General features: G+C 44.8%; 1 protein-coding gene across 2 annotated transcripts in view; it reads right to left on the bottom strand.

The window, feature by feature from the left end:
• Nucleotides 1-4,571: 4,571 nt before the first annotated feature.
• The window catches only part of SNX31 (sorting nexin 31), a 37,978-nt gene continuing 24,050 nt past the window's right edge, over nt 4,572-18,499 (bottom strand). For both annotated transcript variants that reach the window (XM_084849010.1, XM_084849011.1), the window contains exons 8-14: nt 18,428-18,497; nt 16,672-16,764; nt 14,765-14,968; nt 11,116-11,214; nt 7,488-7,565; nt 6,213-6,269; nt 4,572-5,547 (exon numbers count right to left, since the gene is read on the bottom strand). In XM_084849010.1, coding sequence (XP_084705136.1) covers nt 5,449-5,547; nt 6,213-6,269; nt 7,488-7,565; nt 11,116-11,214; nt 14,765-14,968; nt 16,672-16,764; nt 18,428-18,497 — 700 coding nt within the window. In that variant the 3' untranslated portion in view covers nt 4,572-5,448. The remainder of the gene's footprint in view (nt 5,548-6,212; nt 6,270-7,487; nt 7,566-11,115; nt 11,215-14,764; nt 14,969-16,671; nt 16,765-18,427; nt 18,498-18,499) is intronic.

The following is an 18,499-nucleotide window of genomic DNA, read 5'->3' as shown; positions in this document are numbered from 1 at the left end:
TTAGTTGTTGTTAAAGGCAAGGGCAGCTGGGCTGTCGTGGGAGCGCGGGGAGGAAGAAGTGCGGAGAACCGGTTTGACGGTCACGGGGCTCTTCTAGGCGCAGAGCCTTACTGGGTCGAAATGTGTTGACCCCGCCGAAAGAAAAAGAAATCGTCCAGCCCACTTTCCTGTTTCTTTTTTTATGACGGAGGCCTTGGTTATTTCAAAGAACGGCAACGAGACGGAGCTCTTCTCTAACCCACTATATCGTTTTAGGGCGCAATCCTACGCATCTTGAGGCAAGAAAAGAAGTCCTACAGCCCCCAGCATTCCCCAGCCAGCCACGCCGGGTTGCGTAGGGTTGCATCCTTGGTTGTGTTGCAAATGGGGATGCAGTCTGGGGAATGCTGGGGGTTGTGGACATTTTTTCTTATCTAAACACGCGTAGGATTGCGTCCCTGCTTTGAACTTTCTTTCACGGGTTAGCGCCTGTGGGCTTCCAACGACTGGGTGTATTCTTGGAGCGCTTCGACTGGGGACCGGCGCTATCGCCGCAAACCCGACGCGACTGTAACTCCCTTGAGTGTCTGCACCGCCTCGCTCAGGCGACGAAATGGCGCAGGGAAGAGGGAGCGCGTCGGGCGAGCCAGCGCCCCCCGCAGGTCGGCTGACGTAGAAGCAGCGGCAGCATCTCTATGCCCAAGAAAAGCCCCTTGGCAGGATTAATGCTTTCTGAGGGCTCTGATAAGAACAGCCACGTGAGATTCAGACTCTCCACTAACACGGGTTCCGCAGGCAAATGTGGCGTTCATTCCCTGGCATCTCTAGGGGCCCCCAGGCAAGGCTTCATGCGCGGAGCTTTAGGGAATATAGGATTACATATACGTCAGCCTTCCCCAACCTGGTGCCCTCGAGATGTCAGACAACTCCCAGCATCCCCCATGCTGGCTGGGGTTGATGGGAGTTGGAGTCCAACAACTTCTGGAGGGCCACTGGCTCCCCACCCGTTCTAGACAGAAGGCTCCTCTCTGTCAGAGGAAATTGTGCAGCTATTCTGTACTTTTTTTCTTGATGGGTTTTCTGTGGCAAGAAAACAAGGTGGGAAAACACGGGGGGTGGGGGTGGGATTTCAAGTGGAAGATGTCATCTGGACCGCCTGTAAATTCCAGTGAAAGAGGCAGGGCGACTGGACAGTAAAAAAAAAAAACTTGTCTGGAAGAGCCATCCGTCTGAAAGACCCTGTCTGTTTGAAACCCTGGAAAACAGTCAGTGTGTAGACCAGGGGTGTGTAACATGGGACAACATCTGGAGGCCACATCAGCCCCAGCCCCAGCCAACGTGGCCAGAGGTGCTGGCAGTTGTAATCCAGCAAAGAGGCAGCAGTTGGGGAAGGCGCTTATGTGTCCCAAAACAGAAAATACTCTCAGGTGCCTGAAAACAAATGTTGTATTATGCCCAACACATTTCGGAAAGGACTTTCCTTCTTCAGGGGCCACTTTCTCCAAATGTGTTGAAAAAAATCCAGTGATGCTTCTGTCTTAAAATGCTCAAAACATATTTTAAGACAAGCAGCATTGGAATTTATTTTTTTTTTAATTTAGTGACACATGGGGAGTTGTAATCCAGCAACATTTGGAGGGCAACAGGTTTCCCATCCCTGGTGCAGACAATATTAAGCTAGATAACCCAATGCTCTGACTACATGTAAAATAGTTTCCCATGCTTCCTAAGGGCTGTCTCTTAGGAATCGAGGCTATCAATGGCTACTAGTCCTGACAGCTATGTGCTACCTCCAGTACCAGAGGCAGTGAGCCTATGTACACCAGTTACTGGGGAACATGGGTGGGAGGGCAATGTTGCACTCATGCCCTGCTTGTGGGTTCCCAGTTGACAGTTGGGTGGCTACTGTGTGGACAGAATGCTGGACTAGATGGACCCTTGGTCTGATCCAGCATGGCTCTTATGTTCTTATCCCTTTCTACCAGTTGCCTTATACTAGACCGTAGAGGTCAGGCCACAATGCAACTTGCCCAACTTCACATCTTAACTAGTAGGCAAGCTCAAGGTACTTCTGCCGTTCATGTGTCAAATAGAGGAATGGGTGCCAGCTCTTTTCTGTCACCAGAAACCACAAAGTTGCTTTCAAGTGAGGCTCAGGAAGAGGCCCACCTTGTTGCGTTCACTGACACCCACAGGGCTTAATTTATAAAAAGCAGCAGAAATTGCAGATGGCACATTTACAGTCAGGGCCAGAAATATTGGAACAAGGATAACTGTTTTGGCAGTTGGCCTCTGTATACCACCACATTGAAGTTGAAAGGAAACACACCCAGATGGGAGCGAAGTCAGGACTTCCAGCTGTAATTCAAGGAGTTTGACAAAAGTGGGGCACTAACCATTCAGGAAGTACAGCCAGTGGCATACATACACCCCCATCATTGGTGGCTCATAAGTAATGGAACAAACCAACATAATCTCAAACTTAAAGATCGCCTTTAATACCTGGATGAAAATCCTTTGCAGTCAATGACTGCCTGAAGTCTGGAACCCATGGGCATGACCGAATGCTGAGTGTCCTCCCTTGAGATGCTTTGCCAGGCCTTTACTGCAGCTGACTTCAGCTGCTTGTTTGTGGGTCTTTCTGCCTTCAGTCTTGTCTTCAGTAAGTGAAAAGCATGCTCTGTTGGGTGGAGATCAGGTGACTGACTTGGCCATTGAAGAACATCCCACTTCTTTGCCTGGAGAAACTCTTGGGTAGCTTTTGCTGTATGTTTTGGGTCATTATCCATCTGCAGTATGAAGCGGTGCCCTATCAGTTCGGCAGCATTCGGCTGAATCTGAGCAGAAAGTAGAACCCTATACACTTCAGAATTCATCCTGCTGCTTTTATCAGCAGTCAGGTCATCAATAAACACCAGTGACCCAGCTCCATTGGCAGCCATACATGCCCATGCCATAACACTGCCTCCACCACGTTTGACAGATGATGGGGTATGCTTTGAATCATGAGCTGTTCCTTTCCTTCTCCACACTTTTCTCTTCCCATCATTCTGGTACAAGTTAATCTTGGTTTCATCAGTCCAAAGAATCTTATTCCAGAACTGGGCAGGCCTTTTTAGGTGTTTGCTGGCAAAGGCTAATCTGGCCTTTCTGTTCTTGAGAGTTACCAGTGGTTTGCACCTTGTTGTGAAGCCTCTATTTACATTCATAAAGCTGTCTCTTGACTGTAGATGTCGACAATGACATGTATACCTCCGCAAGAGTGTTCTTGACCTGGCTAGATGTTGTGAAAAGGTTCCTCTTCACCATGAGCAGAGTTCTGTGGCCACTCCCACTGTTTTTGCTCTCTCTCTGATGGGTTTTGTTTCCTCAGCCTAATGATGGCCTCCTTCACTCGCATGGACACCTCTTTGGAACCCCCAACATGAGGTCCAGTGAATAGCTACCACATGCAAATGTAACTCTCAGAACCACCTCCAGGCCTTTTCTCTGCTTGATTGGTCATGGGGTACCCAGGAAACAGGCCACACCTGGCCATGCAGCTGCTTGTCAGCCATTCTTTCCATTACGTATGAGCCACCAACGATGGGTGTGTGTGTGTGTATGCCACTGGCTGTACTTCCTGAATAGTTAGTGCCCCACTTTTGTCCAACCCCTTGAATTGCAGCTGAAAGTCCTGACTTTGCCCCCGTCTGGGTGTGTTTCCTTTCAAGTTCAATGTGGTGGTGTACAGAGGCCAACTGCCAAAACAGTTATCCTTGTTCTAATATTTCTGGCCCTGACTCTATACACTGTTCCAGCTGCATGGGGATGCCAGCCAACCATGGCAGGTGTTTTAAAAACCAAAATTGTATGCACAGAGATTTGCCTGAATGCTAAAAAGGTTTAAATAAAAGTCAGCACAATTATTTACCCGTTTGCCCATGCTTAAGCTGTGTATCCAGTGCATGAGCAAAAGGGTGTCAGGTCATTGAGGTTAGATCCACCCAATTTTACACATTGATACATGTGAGACTGCAGGGTGTGTGTGATTTCTTAATCATCAACCTCTTTCCCCCACCCCCAGCTCTGTTAAGCTCAAGTGACAGGATAGGTATAGATAGAACGGTGGTAGGTCAACCTTTTGGTCACAGGCACTTTTGGCAAGTTGAGAAACTGTCCTGGGAACCACCACAAAATGGCTGTCAACAGGAGGCATGATAAAGGTCAAGCAACCAGGCCAAAAGACTGAGTACAAGGTAGAGGTGGGGACTGAGCCCCAACACATTAAACAACTCCTTTGAACCCACATTTCCAACACCAACAGAAATCTATTCCAAAGCAATTCCAGCTGGTAAGAAAATGTGTTAAATAAAAAAGTGGGAGGGTAGGGCACCTTGGTGGGTGCCCAGTAAGTTGTCCATAGGTGCATTAGGAGTTGTAGACCAAAACAACAGGAGGGGCACAAGTTACCCACCCCCTGAGGCCAAGGATGGTTCCATATTAATATATATACCTTTGGGATATTTGGGTCTACTCTTGAAGTTCTCCAGTTGGGGAAAGAAACCCAAAGGCTTTCCTTGAAGTACAAGCTCAGATATCTGGATCATTCTGAAGGCATTCAACAAGTAAGCAGTGTATTAAAAATTATGACAGCCATTGAATTTTTTTCACAGTGCTTATATTTAACATAGTCACATGGTATTTATCACAAGTTATCCCCACCTTGCATATTTTTTTAAAAAAACTTCTTATACAAAACATAATAGGTTAAAAAACAGATCAAGACTGTATTGTGTTGGAAACAGAAACAAACAAACCCCAACTATCCTGAGGGTAATCTATTCCAGTAACAAAACAAAAACTAGGGAAGGGAGAAGAATCCAACACATATTGGATGAAAATCTACATTGAACAGGATCTACAGGGAGCTATAGAATTGTGAAAAAGTCTTACAAATAAATCCTACAAATTTGAGTTGGGTTCTGATTGAAATGTGGGATCATGATAAGACTTCATACCTTGTATATAGGAAGACCTTACCAGGACTCAGGGCACTGTGTAATTTATCATCAGGTAGAAGAATGTGGCAGGGAACGTTTGTACTCCATGGAACAGAGCAGTGATGAAGATTCCAATGGCTAAAAGATTAAACATTTAATGCCACATTTCCTCCTACACTTTTAGCAAACAAAAAGTCTATACTTTGATCCACGACAAGTGATGTGTTTTCCATTTTTAAGGTCCTGTACATTAAAAAAATAAAATAAAACCAAGTCTATGTCCACAATATTTACAGATCTCCTTCCAGCTGTTACAAACTATGGCTCTCAAGAGTGGCTGACTGATGTTTTAAAACATCAAGATCACAAATGTTCTATATGTTAAGGAGTTAGAGAATGCAGATTGCTATTAAAACAGAGGACAACTGTAGCTATTGTTTTCGACTCCTTTTTTTATGCCCCTCCAAAGCAGCAGCTGAAGCACTGATCACAAATCTTCTTCGCTTATCTTCTCAAACACACAGTCATCCTCATTTGATCTACTTGTCGACATCCTTTTTCTTGGCTTAAAACTAGAATGAAATATCTGCACAGAATCAAAAGTATAATATGTTACCTAAGAGCTCAAAAACCAAGAATATATGAAAAAACATCAGTATCAGATGAATAAAAGACTGCCTGAACCAAATCTATGAAGACAACAGCCAAATCAGGAGCATTAATAAAGAACTACAGAATTGTGTTGGGGATACCAACAGCTATGAGGAAGAGAGACACATTTTCTGAAAACCAGCAACTTTCAAGCATCTGATCCAACAGGTGTTATAGTAGTGTAGCAAATGGACTGAACCCACACACACAATGGCATCTTATATGAAGCAATGATATTTATATAACACTACAGTGTGTGTTCAGAGTGCTTCAGACCCATTGTCTCAATAATTCTTACAACCAGTATACAAGGGAGGTCAGAATATCACCACATTACAGACTGGGGGTGTAGGCGGTGCTGAGGTTGAGAAAATAGCAACTTGCTTTACAGGGCCCTAGTGAGTTTGTGGCAAATATAAGCTTTGTATCAACAACTTTCTCATTCACAGTCCAGCCGCTATGTTACATTACATCTTAAGGCTCACTACTTGACTGTATTCTTCAATAAGACTTGGTTATAATAATATCATATAGGATTACAATGAAGTTTCTAGCTTCTATTTTCCATGTCCACCCAGTTACGTAATTTAATTCACAAACCTGACTTGGATGGATGCTTGGTTTCTTAGGTTTATCTGGTTCAGGAAGTTCAATTTGCTAAAACAGATTGGTTAAATGTAAGAATCACTGTTGCACAGAAAGATAAACCACACACACACACACAGAGCCAGCAAGTAACTCAAGCTTATTGCCAGCGAAGGAACTTGCAACTGCACTACAGTACTAGCAATCTTACCCACACTTCTTGATCTTATGAGCATAATCTCCACTGATACCAAGCACCTTTGGCATCAGCCATATTTATTTATATGAATATCTGTTAGGGAAAAGTAGGTGTAAGCAACACTTTTTTTTTTTTTGCCTTGTTAAGGGGTGGGCCAATTTCTGCTGCGAACCTAGAATCTACAGATGGCAAACAAGACTCATTACTGAAAAAAATGGTTAACATTTCCCTGAATTAGATTTATGAATCTTATCCAATAGATGATTGTGCATTCTGTAATGCCACTATGGATCTAGGGCAGTCCAGAAGACAGTATTGGATCTGGATGTGAAAGAACTTGCTGGGCAACCTTGAGCAAATCTCTCCGTCCTAGTTTATTTATTAACAGATTTCTATATTGTCTTTCAGGACTTAGCTCCCATTTATAAAATGGGAGTATACATCCTGATCCTATGCATGTTTGCTTGGAAATGTATCTCGGCAAACACTGCACGCTTTGCTCCCAAGTGTGAATAGGAGTACAGCCATAGAGTGTTCTTGTCGGGATGCAAGACAGGGAAAAGGTGTGGAACCCTTTTTGGTCTGAGCATTTCATTCCTTCAGTGGGAATCTTCTGGGATGTGCATACCAGTGGTGGGCAAGGTTGGAGCCACCACCCCTCTCTCATAGACACACACCTTTTCATACTCCTTTTCCCTCTTCTCTCTGTCCCCTTCCTCCTTCTGCAGTTGCCTCCTCTCCTTGCTCCCCTGCTGCAATTTTTCAAGGGGGGAGTCGCAGCATATGGGTAGAGTAAGGTTAGCCCTTATCTCCCTAACAGTGACACTACCTGGAAGTACACCCCCCACACCAATTTGGGTTTTTAAATGCCTCAGGGAATAGGGTGGGGAAGCTGTGCGCCAGAGGTTCCCCACCCGATAAAAGAAACCCCTATTATCTGCGCACTCTTCTAAGAACTGGTAGACTACTCGAAGTAAAAACAATGGAATCCAGTGATATGCTCGAGATGGGTCATCTCCTGAGGGTTGGGTCAATGCAGCCAATAACTTCATGTCAATGGTTAGGCAGACTGGATTGGAAGCTTTGCTCACCATTTCTTGATCACCTTTGGTTGTTGTCATCAGCTGCTCTGATATTATCTTTTTTAAGCAACTGCTTAGGAGGAATGCCTACAAACAGGGAAAACTGCATTTGCATTTTAGGTTCTCATTAAACAGAAGATTCTTCTTTCACTGAACTGCTGTCAGGGTGGACACTGAACCCATAGAATCCCAGAGTAGTTCTGATTCTGAGGAAGAGCAGTCGCTCCTGGGAGAGGAGCACGCTCCTCTTTCCCAGGGCCAACAGCTGACGGAGATTCCTCCCACCAGCACTCCTAGCTTAGATAGCAGTCCAGGGAGTAACAGAGCGCGGATAGCAGACTTGGTGGACGCGCGATGCCGACGCAGAGAGCGGCGCCAGATGGAGGGTGCAGAAAGGCGTAGTGCCCGGTTGGCGCACAAACAACGGCTGCGCCCAGAGGATCCAAGGGAAAAGGGGAGGGACTCTCCCTAGTCCTTAAGTTCAGGGGTCTGCCAGTAATTCCCTTTCAAACAGGGACCATCCCTACAATAAATATTTTTAGATGCTGTGACCAGCACTGTACATAGTATTCTAAGTGTGGTTGCACCAAAGATTTGCATAAGAGCAGTATGATACTGGCAATTTTATTCTCAATTCCTTTCCCAATTATGCCGAACATGGAGTTTGCCTTTTTTACAGCAGCTGCACACTGGGCTGATATTTTCATTTTGCTGTCCATCACAACCCCAAGATCTCATTCTTGGCCAGTCACTGCTGGATCAGATCCCATCAAGTTAGAATTGAAGTTGGGATTTTTTGCCCCAATGTACATCACTTTATTCTTGCTTACATTGAACGGCATTTGCCATTTTGATGGCCATTCTCCCAGTTTGGAGAGATCCTTTTGGACTTCTTTACAATCTATTATTATTATTATTATTATTATTATTATTATTATTATTATTATTATTAACATTTCTATACCGCCCCACAGCCAAAGCTCTCTGGGAGGTTTACAAAAGTTAAAACATTAAAATACAATATACAAAGTTTAAAAACCATTTACATAAAACATATGGACAATATATACAAATGACATATAACTAAAAGCAACTTTGAACTAAAAATAATTTTTTAAAAATCCAACAATAAAACACAGCTTAAAACATGACTTAAAAATAGTATTCAAAGTCAGCAAATGGAACAAGATTTCTAAAAAGGGAAGGCCTGCTGGAATAATAGTCTTTAATGCCTGCTTAAAAACCTTCAACGAGGTCAGCAGGTGCATTTCAACTGGCAGGTCATTGCACAACTGAGGGGCGGCAAAGGAAAAGGTCCTCTTGTGTGTGGCTGCTGGTCTTGCATTAGGCAGCTGCAGCAGAGAGCCCTCAGAGGACCTTAGGTGGTGGATGGGGACATAGGGGAGAAGGCGCTCCTTACGGTACCTTGGACCTAGACCACGTAAGGCTTTTCTGTTTTAACCACCCTAAATAATTTGGTGTCATCGGCAAATTTGGCCACTTCATTGCTCACTCCTAATTCCAAATCATTTGTGAACATGCTGAAAAGCATTGGTCCCAGTACAGATCCCTGTGGGACCCCACTATTAACATCCCCCCATTGGGAGAATTTACTATTTATTCCTACTATCTGCTTTCTGTTCTTTAATCAGTTACTGATCCATAAGAGGACCTCTTCTCTTGTTCCATAACTGCTAAGTTTGCTCAGGAGTCTTTTGACTTAGTCAAAAGCCTTTTGGAAGTCCAAGTAAACAATGTCTAGACCCACAGCTAGAAGACTTAAGGCAATAATTTTAGGGTGTATATATAACTAAGTGGAAGAAAGGGGAGGGGCATAATTCAGTAGCAAGGTATATGCTATGCATGTAAAATGTCTCAGATTCAATTCCTGGGATTTTTAATTGAAATTAACTGCAGGACTGGGAAAGATTGGTGGCTGATGCCTTGTTGAGCCACTGGCAGTAGTGGGATAGGTGGGCTTATGTTCTGACTCGCTGTAGGGAAGCTTCATATGTTGAGATAAATCGATGTATAGACATGCCATTTCTGGGCACCGTCTCACACTGAGACACAAAGAGCTGTGGACAGCACTGATTGGCTGTCCCTTGTGTCAGTCACAAAGCCACCTTCTCAGAGCAGTTCTCCAATTGTAAACAAACACAACAGAGAAGGAAAAACCCTTAATTACAAAGTGGGGGTTAAAGAAATGCTTAAGGAGATATAAGGAGTCCACCAAGCACTGGCATGGTTAAGTCCCCAAACCCAAGCAGACAGCCTGCCTGAACATAGGAAGTGGGGGACATGCTAGGTTTCATTAAGGAAGCCATACACGTGGCAGTACAGGAGCAAAGGCAGGTAAAGCAGAGGTCACGCTGCAGCAAGACGAACCCCGGCACATACTTCCATTTCCAGGAACATCTGCACACTGCCTTTGTTTTGTTCTGAATGAGGGAAATAAATCATGCAAATGAAAAGGTACTTTGACACTGATGCACTTCTATAATACAGCTTAGATATAGGGAGAACATGCTTGTTTTGAACAGGGGAATAAGGAAGAGGATGACTTGCAGCTGCTACTTCAACTGAGGGGTTAACACATGCAACTGGCGTATGTATGTATGTATATGAGAGAGAAGAACGTAGTTCAGGCATGTGAAATCTGGTGCGTAGACACAGCAGGAGTGCTTAACCATGCCCACTGCTGCTTCTCTGCTCCAAAACTCCCACCAAACTGTTTTGCCCCTCATGGAGAAAATGCACAGGCAAACCCACATTTTGAACCTGCAGCAGGGAAAAGCAGCTTGGGAGGATGATTTGAGCAGGGAAGCTGCAGTCTGGGGAAGGGTTAAGCACCCCCACCCTGCTGCTTCTTTGCTCAAAGCAAGAGTGCAGAATCTCAGGCCAGAGCGCCAAAGCCAGCCCTCTGGAGCTCCCCACATGGCCACATCCCCTTCCCATGGCCACACCCCCTTCCTAACAACTACCAACTCTGCACCTGGCTTGGTGGTTTCCAAGCTTTTCCCCCATTCTGAAAGGCTGAACTGCCTCTCCTAAAGCTTAATCACTGGCAGTAAGAGCTTTAAGCAAAAATATACTGGTGGCTACCAGGAAGAGGGCCTTTTCTGCTTTGGCACCCCGGCTGTGGAATGAACTCCCTAGAGATGTTTGTGTACAACCTACGTTGTACTCCTTTTGGCGCCAGGTGAAGACTTAGCACTCTTAGTCTTTTAGCTCTGCTGTTTTAAATCTGTATTTTAAATCTCTGCATTGCTGCTAAGTTTCATTCTGGTTGTACTTTGATATTGTAGTTTTAAGCTTTCATATTTTATAATTTCTTCTGTACTTTGCGGTTTTAATTTGTGAGCCACCCACAGAGCTTGAGCTATAGAAATGAAATAAATATGTATGTTTTAATTTTGGTCCCACCCACCACTGGAATGCATCCCTAAAAACTTTTCCAAAATGGAATTCAGCTGTTGGGCTGAAAGAGGTTCTGCACCCCTGCTCTAAAGTTCCTCTTCCCAAAGCCATTTAAACAACCAACAACAACCACAGGGGCTGTAATCCAGGCATGTATACTGCACATGTAGAGTGACTGTAATTCACCCCTCCTCCTTTGAAAAGCACCACAACAAACCTGCTTTGTGTTAAAAGCAATCCATTTCCATGTGTCAGAATCATTATACTCAAACCTGAGCTCCAAGAACTGGTCAAGTCCCTGGCCTGCAATAGATCCCTGAGCAGATAAAAGAAGAAAGGGAAAAAAAGATATTATGACACAGTAGTATTAATTCAGAGATTCTCCAGTCCATGCTGCTGCCCAATCACACCTACACTAAAATTGTGGATCTCTCCATTGATCCTATAGGCAGGCCTCACAGCACAAGCTCTTTTTCTCACCTGTGAGAGAGAACATGCGGTGCTGCTCCATCAAGCCCCTTCCCGCCCACCACATCATGCCCCACTTCCATTTCCCCCATCACACGCCCCCCTTCTCCTTATGTTTGGCTCTATGGATACCTGCTTGGCTGGAAGAAGCAGCTGCAGGGCTCTCACAAGAGCTTGCCTGGGTCTCGCAAGAGCCCCGCAGCTGCTGCTTCTGGCCGTACGGCTCTCCATAGAGCCGACCTGGCAAAGACAAACGTAAAGGGTAGCGGGCGGGAAGACAAGGGGAACAGAGAGCAGGTGGCTGCTCCAGAGAGCCCCGCCAGCTGTGCTCTTGCTATGGCAAATGCTATGGTGGGAGAGTGGCTTGTGGAGCTCCCCAGAGCACCCACTGAAGACAGTAGGGGAGAGGCGCAATGCACCACTCCTCCTGCTCCGCTGCCTGATGTGGAGCCTCATCCTGCTTCATGGGAGGGCCAGCTCTGAGCTCTCACTTCCTCTTCAGGGAATGAAAAGTGTCTAAAGACTGTGCCTATCAGTTTAGTCTATGGTTGAGAACAGCTGAGACACAGAATGTTAGGGTGTTGGTTGAAAACTGGAGGGCAGGATGATACGAGGAAAATGGCCTGCTTAAGCTCATGAACTGCTTATACTAAATATTAAGGGTGTCAGGGTGGACACTGAGCCCATAGAATCCCAGAGTAGTTCTGATTCTGAGGAAGAGCAGTCACTCCTGGGAGAGGAGCGCGCTCCTCTTTCCCAGGGCCCACAGCTGACGGAGATTCCTCCCACCGGCATTCCTAGATTAGACAGCAGTCCAGGGAGTGACCGAGCGCGGGAAGTAGTCTTGGTGGACGCGCGACGCCGAGAGGGGCGCCAAATGGAGGGCGCAGAAAGGAGGCGTAGTGCCCGGTTGGCGCGCAAACAACGGCTGCGCCCAGAGGATCCAAGGGAAAAGGGGAGGGGCTCTCCCTAGTCCTTAAGTTCAGGGGTCTGCCAGTAATTCCCTTTCAAACGGGGACCAACTGTTCCAACTTAGGGCATAGGTACTCTGCTGCTCAGATCTAGTTGCTACCTGTAGAGTTATTAAGTTGTAAAAGAAGAATAAAGCTTTGAAAAGAATCCCTTTGTCTGTGCCTGGACTTGGCTACTGGATTAGACTGAGAGAGGCCTCCAAGGAGCCCTTGACAAAGGGTGGGAGAGAGTGCAATCATGTGCAAGGCTGAAAAACACCCCTCCGTGCATGATGCAGGAATATTTCAGGAAGAAGGAAATCCCCCCACCCCCCGCTTTTTCAAACCTGAGCCATATAATAGAGATAGGAAAGGACTTGGGGTGTGGGAGTGGCCTATGATGTGTCAACGCCAATACATGGATCCTGTCCAAGGCTGGATGGAGTGCTGAATAGGAACACTCCTCCTAGGCTGTGGGGATATATTTATTTATTTAAGCTACTTCTATACGGCTTGACACCCCAGGATTTCCAAGCAGTTTACATCAAAACCTATTGTATATAAAAACAGTATAAAACAATAAATACCTCAAAAGTGTTACAACAAAAGCAGTAAAACAGAGCAGTGTCATGACTGATTACAAGTCAGGGGAAGCCTAAGTGAACAAATGTGTTTTCAAGAAATGTCTGAAGCTGCCAGTTTCTGCCTCTTGAACTGCACATGGAAGAGTGTTCCAAAGGGTGGCTGCTGCTACCAAGAAGGCCCACTGCCAAGAAATCCATTTTCCATTTTCAGAGAGCTTCGGCTATTGGGCGGTATAGAAATGAAATGAATAAATAAATAAAATTCTTTTTGACAGCTAGCTGCCTGTAAAAACTCAATTTCATGAAGATGGGCCTGCACACACCGGTTAAACCACCTGAGTGTGTTATTTTGTGCTGTTTTGGCTTCAAGGCCTCCAAGGCTAAATTAGACTGAATGATTTCAGCTGGAACTCTGAGGATTTTCTACCCTCCACACCCACCAGAGAGCCTCGGAGAACTATTCAGCCAGCTAGTGACTGGCTAAGGAGGCTCACCTCACATGTGTAAAAGGCTTTTGAGTATAAAACAAGGGAGGGCTACGGCTGCCCTTTGCCTTTGTTCTCTTTCTCTTGCTTTTGGCTTGTGACTCTCAGGATCACAGTTGGGGTCCTGTCCTATTTGAAGACCTGTGCTTAGGTGTGTATAGGCAGCTTTATTGTTTTTGCCTTTAAGAACTGTTTTCAAAGAATGCTCTGTTTTGTTGTGTTATTCCTTTTCCCTTTTGTAAATAAATGTACCACCTGTCATAACTGAAAGTGTGTGCTTTTTTCCAGTTAAGCCTTTGTACTAAGTCCTGAGTCTTCTGCTTGGTTATTGCTACTGTTTAAGGTTTCAGGTCTAGGACTTGGAAACAGAGGGTGCTGGCTTATTTCTTAAGCTGTAGGGCTGTCCTGTAAGGTCTGAAAGTCCCCTGGCTCAGGCTGAGGTGGACGTAAGAGGTGGTGGCAGCTTCCTTTGCAGGATTGTTGTTCAGCCCAAGCAAGCCTTTGTCCCTGCCTACACTGCTGAGAGTTAAGGCAACCCACTTACATGCCATTATCTGATGACACTGTTGGCTGTGGAATGACCAATAAGGCCTTCTTGAAAGACCTCGGGGGTCAATTTGGTGTGTATAGGTGAAGGTGGTCAGCAATACTGCAACATTTTGTTGCAGATCCCACTTGCAATAATCTAAAACTAAAAGACTGCCTTTTTCAGAACTATTTTGAATATGCAAATTTATGTATATTCAATAAGTTAAACCCCATGATTAATTGATCAAAATCTCTTTAATTAGGTGACAGCCCTAACTGGGGAAAAGTAGGTATCAGCTGGCCTTTTCCATGTGCTCATAAGACCAGTGTGGGCTGTTTCTCTGTATGAACCAGAAAGGCATCCCAGCGGCAAAAGGCGCTAGCTTATCTCTGGGATGTGTCTTGCCCTCCCAGTGGTGTGCTACCCTGCTAAACCTGGAGTGCAGGAAGCCACCATCTCTGGACAAGCACTCAGTCGCTCAGAGCGTTTAGGCCTGTTTGCCTTCATGTTAAAAAAATCCTACAAAGGACATTTCCTATTGTGTAGCAGACCACCATCTGCAATAGTTGCACATGTGAGCTTCTGGCTGCATGTACACAGGCTGGGAATCCACAATGAAATAGTTTCTTCCCGTCACGTGTACATGCAGCAAGGCATTCGCACAAAGGCAATCTACACATGGGTTGTGTGTTATTCCCTACACAGAAGGCACGTCCGTTTAAGGATTTTTCTAAGGCATGTAACATGACTCCCTTTAAGGCAGGAGAATGAAAATCAGAACAAGAACGTCAGCATTAAGCAGGCTTTTTAAGTATATGGAAGATGTGAAAGTCGCTCACAAAGTACTTACTAGAAATGTGACCTGCCAGCACCTCAGCCTGTTGATCTTGAAGCTGACCTCTTGGATCTGGTTACTAGGCAGCTTTATGCAGCAGCTAATCTCGTTATTTCCCACATGAATAGCAGCAGTACAGCCTACTTCAGGATAGTCACAGGCGCAAGGATCAAGCTGTATATATCCGTAATGCTGGACGTCCCGAACAAGCTCTAAAAACTGCACAAGAGAAACAGAAACTGGAGAACAGTGAGTTATATACACATGATGCAGGAAGGTGGCATGGGTTAGCAACTTCACTGAGTGCCTGGAAGCCACAGATTCCACTGTTATCCGTATAATCTGACCAAACCCCCAAATTACTGAGGGACACATTCCACATTGAAACTTCATTCAGGAATTCTAGCGGTCACGTCGAAATTATAAATCTCAGATGTCAGGTGGGAACGATTAATAGTTTGAAAAGAATGTGTATAGCAATATTCCAGGAGAAGCTCAGCAGTGCAAATGTAATTCTATAGCTGTGTGAAAATGGCCTCTCGAATTTCTCTACCCTATTTGTAGGCAGAGAAATTGGGGGCAGGGGGGGAACATGACCATTTCACCGAATTTCTTCAGGAGGAGGAGAAACTGTTCCACAGAGGTGGGGCTCACCATTAGCAGTGGTTGTAGCATAGTTTCTTTCTTTTCTCCTAATGGTTTCTGGTTTTTGTGCTGTCACTGCCAAGGTTGCCGTGTGTGCTTTTTCATTCTCTTACACACCTCTCCCTCACTGTGCAGCCTCCTGGGCTGCTCACACTTCCTGATCTGAAAAAGCCCTATGGGAGGAGTTACCTCATGACATCCTCCCCTGAGCTTTAGTTGAAGTGCAGGAAGCTGGGGATGCTACTGGAGACGTAAATGTACAATAGAAGACAGGACACACACACACACTCCCTGGCCACCTCATAAGTAAGGTAAGCACAAGAATCCTAAATCCCATCCATGAGAACTTCTCTGAAACTTTCTTCTGCTTTGAACATTTTTTTGAAAGCAATTTATTTTCTCTCAAATTGAATGAAAATGGTTGGAAAAAATGTAGAAGACATTTTCAGTTCAGCACTATTTCATTATCCGTGCTAGTAACTTGCATCAATCACTCCTTCCCGGTATCTTCACAAACAGGAGTAACTGGAAACAACACTCCCATGTTTCTGAACTGTAACATGAGAACCAGTTTCAAGTCATCAGAAATTACTGCTTAATCCGGAAAAGTCTAAAAATTAGTAATTGCTCTATTCTTATATGCAATCTGTACTCCTGCTTTGCATCTTTCAGTGTACAAGTACTACAGAAAGTGCTATAAAGATGACCTAGTCTATCTCTGTTGCCTCTCTTCTATGCGTACTGGAGGATACATTTTCCCTGTGAAGCAAATACATGCCACAATAGGAGTGCCATCTGAAGGAATGTCATTGTTCCAGTGGGGAAATGCACACACAGACACATGCTTACAAAAATGCCAGTGCAACAGCTACAATGGACTTGGGTCTGCCTCTATCTATATGTTCAATTACCATCTCAAGCAGCATTTCAACCACAATCACACCTTACAGGTTTTTATAAAAACAAAAAAGGGAAGCATGAGAGGAAAGGGTTCATCTCCTCTCCCCATGGTCTCAATCCTGATCTTTCCTGCTGCAGATGCTATTTTCAAACTACGCATTTAACATTTAGGGTTGGTAGTTTTGACAATTGGTCATTCATTGTTAATGAGTAAATTCCACATTTAATACTCTTGGAAGAGTGTGGATATGGGATATTTTTTCTAGGCAAAGTTGAAGAATACAACCAGCTTTGTAGGCAGGTGCCCTCTCTAGTATCTTCACACAATAGCATATACTCGGAAAAAAGGTGGGGTCACCATTTTAAAATTGTGTTACCTTCATTTTGTTTGGTGCTTTTTGTAGCATTTGAAGCTTCTGCATTTGTCCGTCAGTAAGCTTGATCCAGTTCTTCTCTATTTCCTGTACAACCTTTTTATGTAAAAAAATAATAATACAAAGGCAAAAGCTATACCACTAAGATGCAAGAAGCCAATGAACTTCTCCAACTGCCAATCCTGCTGTTCCATATGGGATCAGGTTCTTCTAACATGGGCAGAACAGCAGTGGCACAGGGGGCAACAGCTGTGCAAGGAGTTCTCTGATGCAGCACAGTTGGTCTTACTCGCCCCACAGTAGTTACGGCAACAGGACTCTCCTCGTGTCACTGAAGTCCCACCATGGCCCCAAAGCAGTGCTGGTTGCAGGCAGCTACTCTGATGCTAGTACTACTGTCTGCACTGCTGCAACTCAGTGGCTGTCATGGGTGGAGCTGCTATATAAAAAAAGCCATAACATGCACTGCATTAAGAGGCCGCCAAACACTGATTTATTTTAGTGTATGGCTTAACTACAGCCCAACAGAGACACATATTAGGAGGATGTTCACACAGCCATTAAATACTTGTATTTTAATATTTATAACCCACCCTGTCCACATAGTCTCAAGGCAGGCAATCAGCTCAATACAAACCATGTTTAAAAATAGGATTTTATAATATTGTAACACAGACAGTACTAAAAAGACTTACTTATTTGCAGCTGTTAAAGGACTGTACTGACCCCTGAGCCGATAACTGCTGGAATACCCACCCTTCCTGCCAATGGTGCGCAGGGCTTGGGAGTAAATACATCACTACCATAAACTAGTGAGTGGAATCTGAAATATGACTCACTTAGGGCAGAGCTGGTTGCTTAAACCCAGATCCAGCATAACCACACAGAATCATGTGCCCCTGATTTTAACAGTGAAAAAGGGGGTACACATGTCAGGAGTGCTAAGCCCTCCCACCATCCACTGCTAAATTCACAGAAGCTGCTTTCCCCGTGAGCTTTTCCCCCAGCCAGACTCACTTCTAGTATTTCAGTATCCCAGTGCCTGGAAAGGTGGAAGGAAGAGGGTGTAGGGAGGTAAGCTATGGGGAGTGCTTCAGAGTCATTCATTAACACTCATTTTGCAGTTCACAGACCCCTTCTACTAGTCTTTATATCACCCTTCCCCAACCAGGCACTCTCTCCAGATATGTTGGACTGCAATTCCCACAATTCCCGGCCCACTGGGAATTGTGGGAGTTGTAGACGATCACATCTGGAGGGTATCTGGTTGGGGAAGGTTGTTCTTCATCAGGGGTGGGTAATGTCAGGAGGTCTGGGGGCAATTCCCCCCCCCAAATCTCCTCTGCCTTGGGTTCCTTGGAGGAAAAAAGGCAGGATATAAATGTAATAAATAAATACCTCCCCTCGCCACAGCACCACAAAACCTTTGGGGTGACTAAGGAGCAATAAAAGGGTCAAAATTACCTTCAAAATGAGCATGGGCTGCACTTTGCCCACCCGTATTCTACATGATTGTGTCAGATCTGGCTTAATAAACCCAGATTTGCTGCTCTCACATCTAGTTTGGCCATTATACTTCTTGTGTGCCTCACCTGTTTAATTATATATACATATATAATGCAGGTAGCAGGATGGAACTGGGAAGTTGTGCTTGTTCATGAAAGACCTACCTTTAAAACACAGCTTTAAATGAGTAAAGGTCAGTTTCATTTCATAATTATCTTTCAGAAGTAAAAATAGCACTTGTCTTAGAACATACCTGCATATGAAGTAAGCTCACTGAAGTTTTACAATCCATAAGAATTTTATCAAGGGAAGGGTCCATGTACCT

The sequence above is a fragment of the Heloderma suspectum genome, chromosome 4 (genome assembly GCF_057233095.1).
Source record: "Heloderma suspectum isolate Gila_16-S chromosome 4, 16-S_ref, whole genome shotgun sequence".
Taxonomy (NCBI): Eukaryota; Metazoa; Chordata; class Lepidosauria; order Squamata; family Helodermatidae; genus Heloderma; species Heloderma suspectum.
This window is presented reverse-complemented; position numbering and strand designations above follow the sequence as displayed.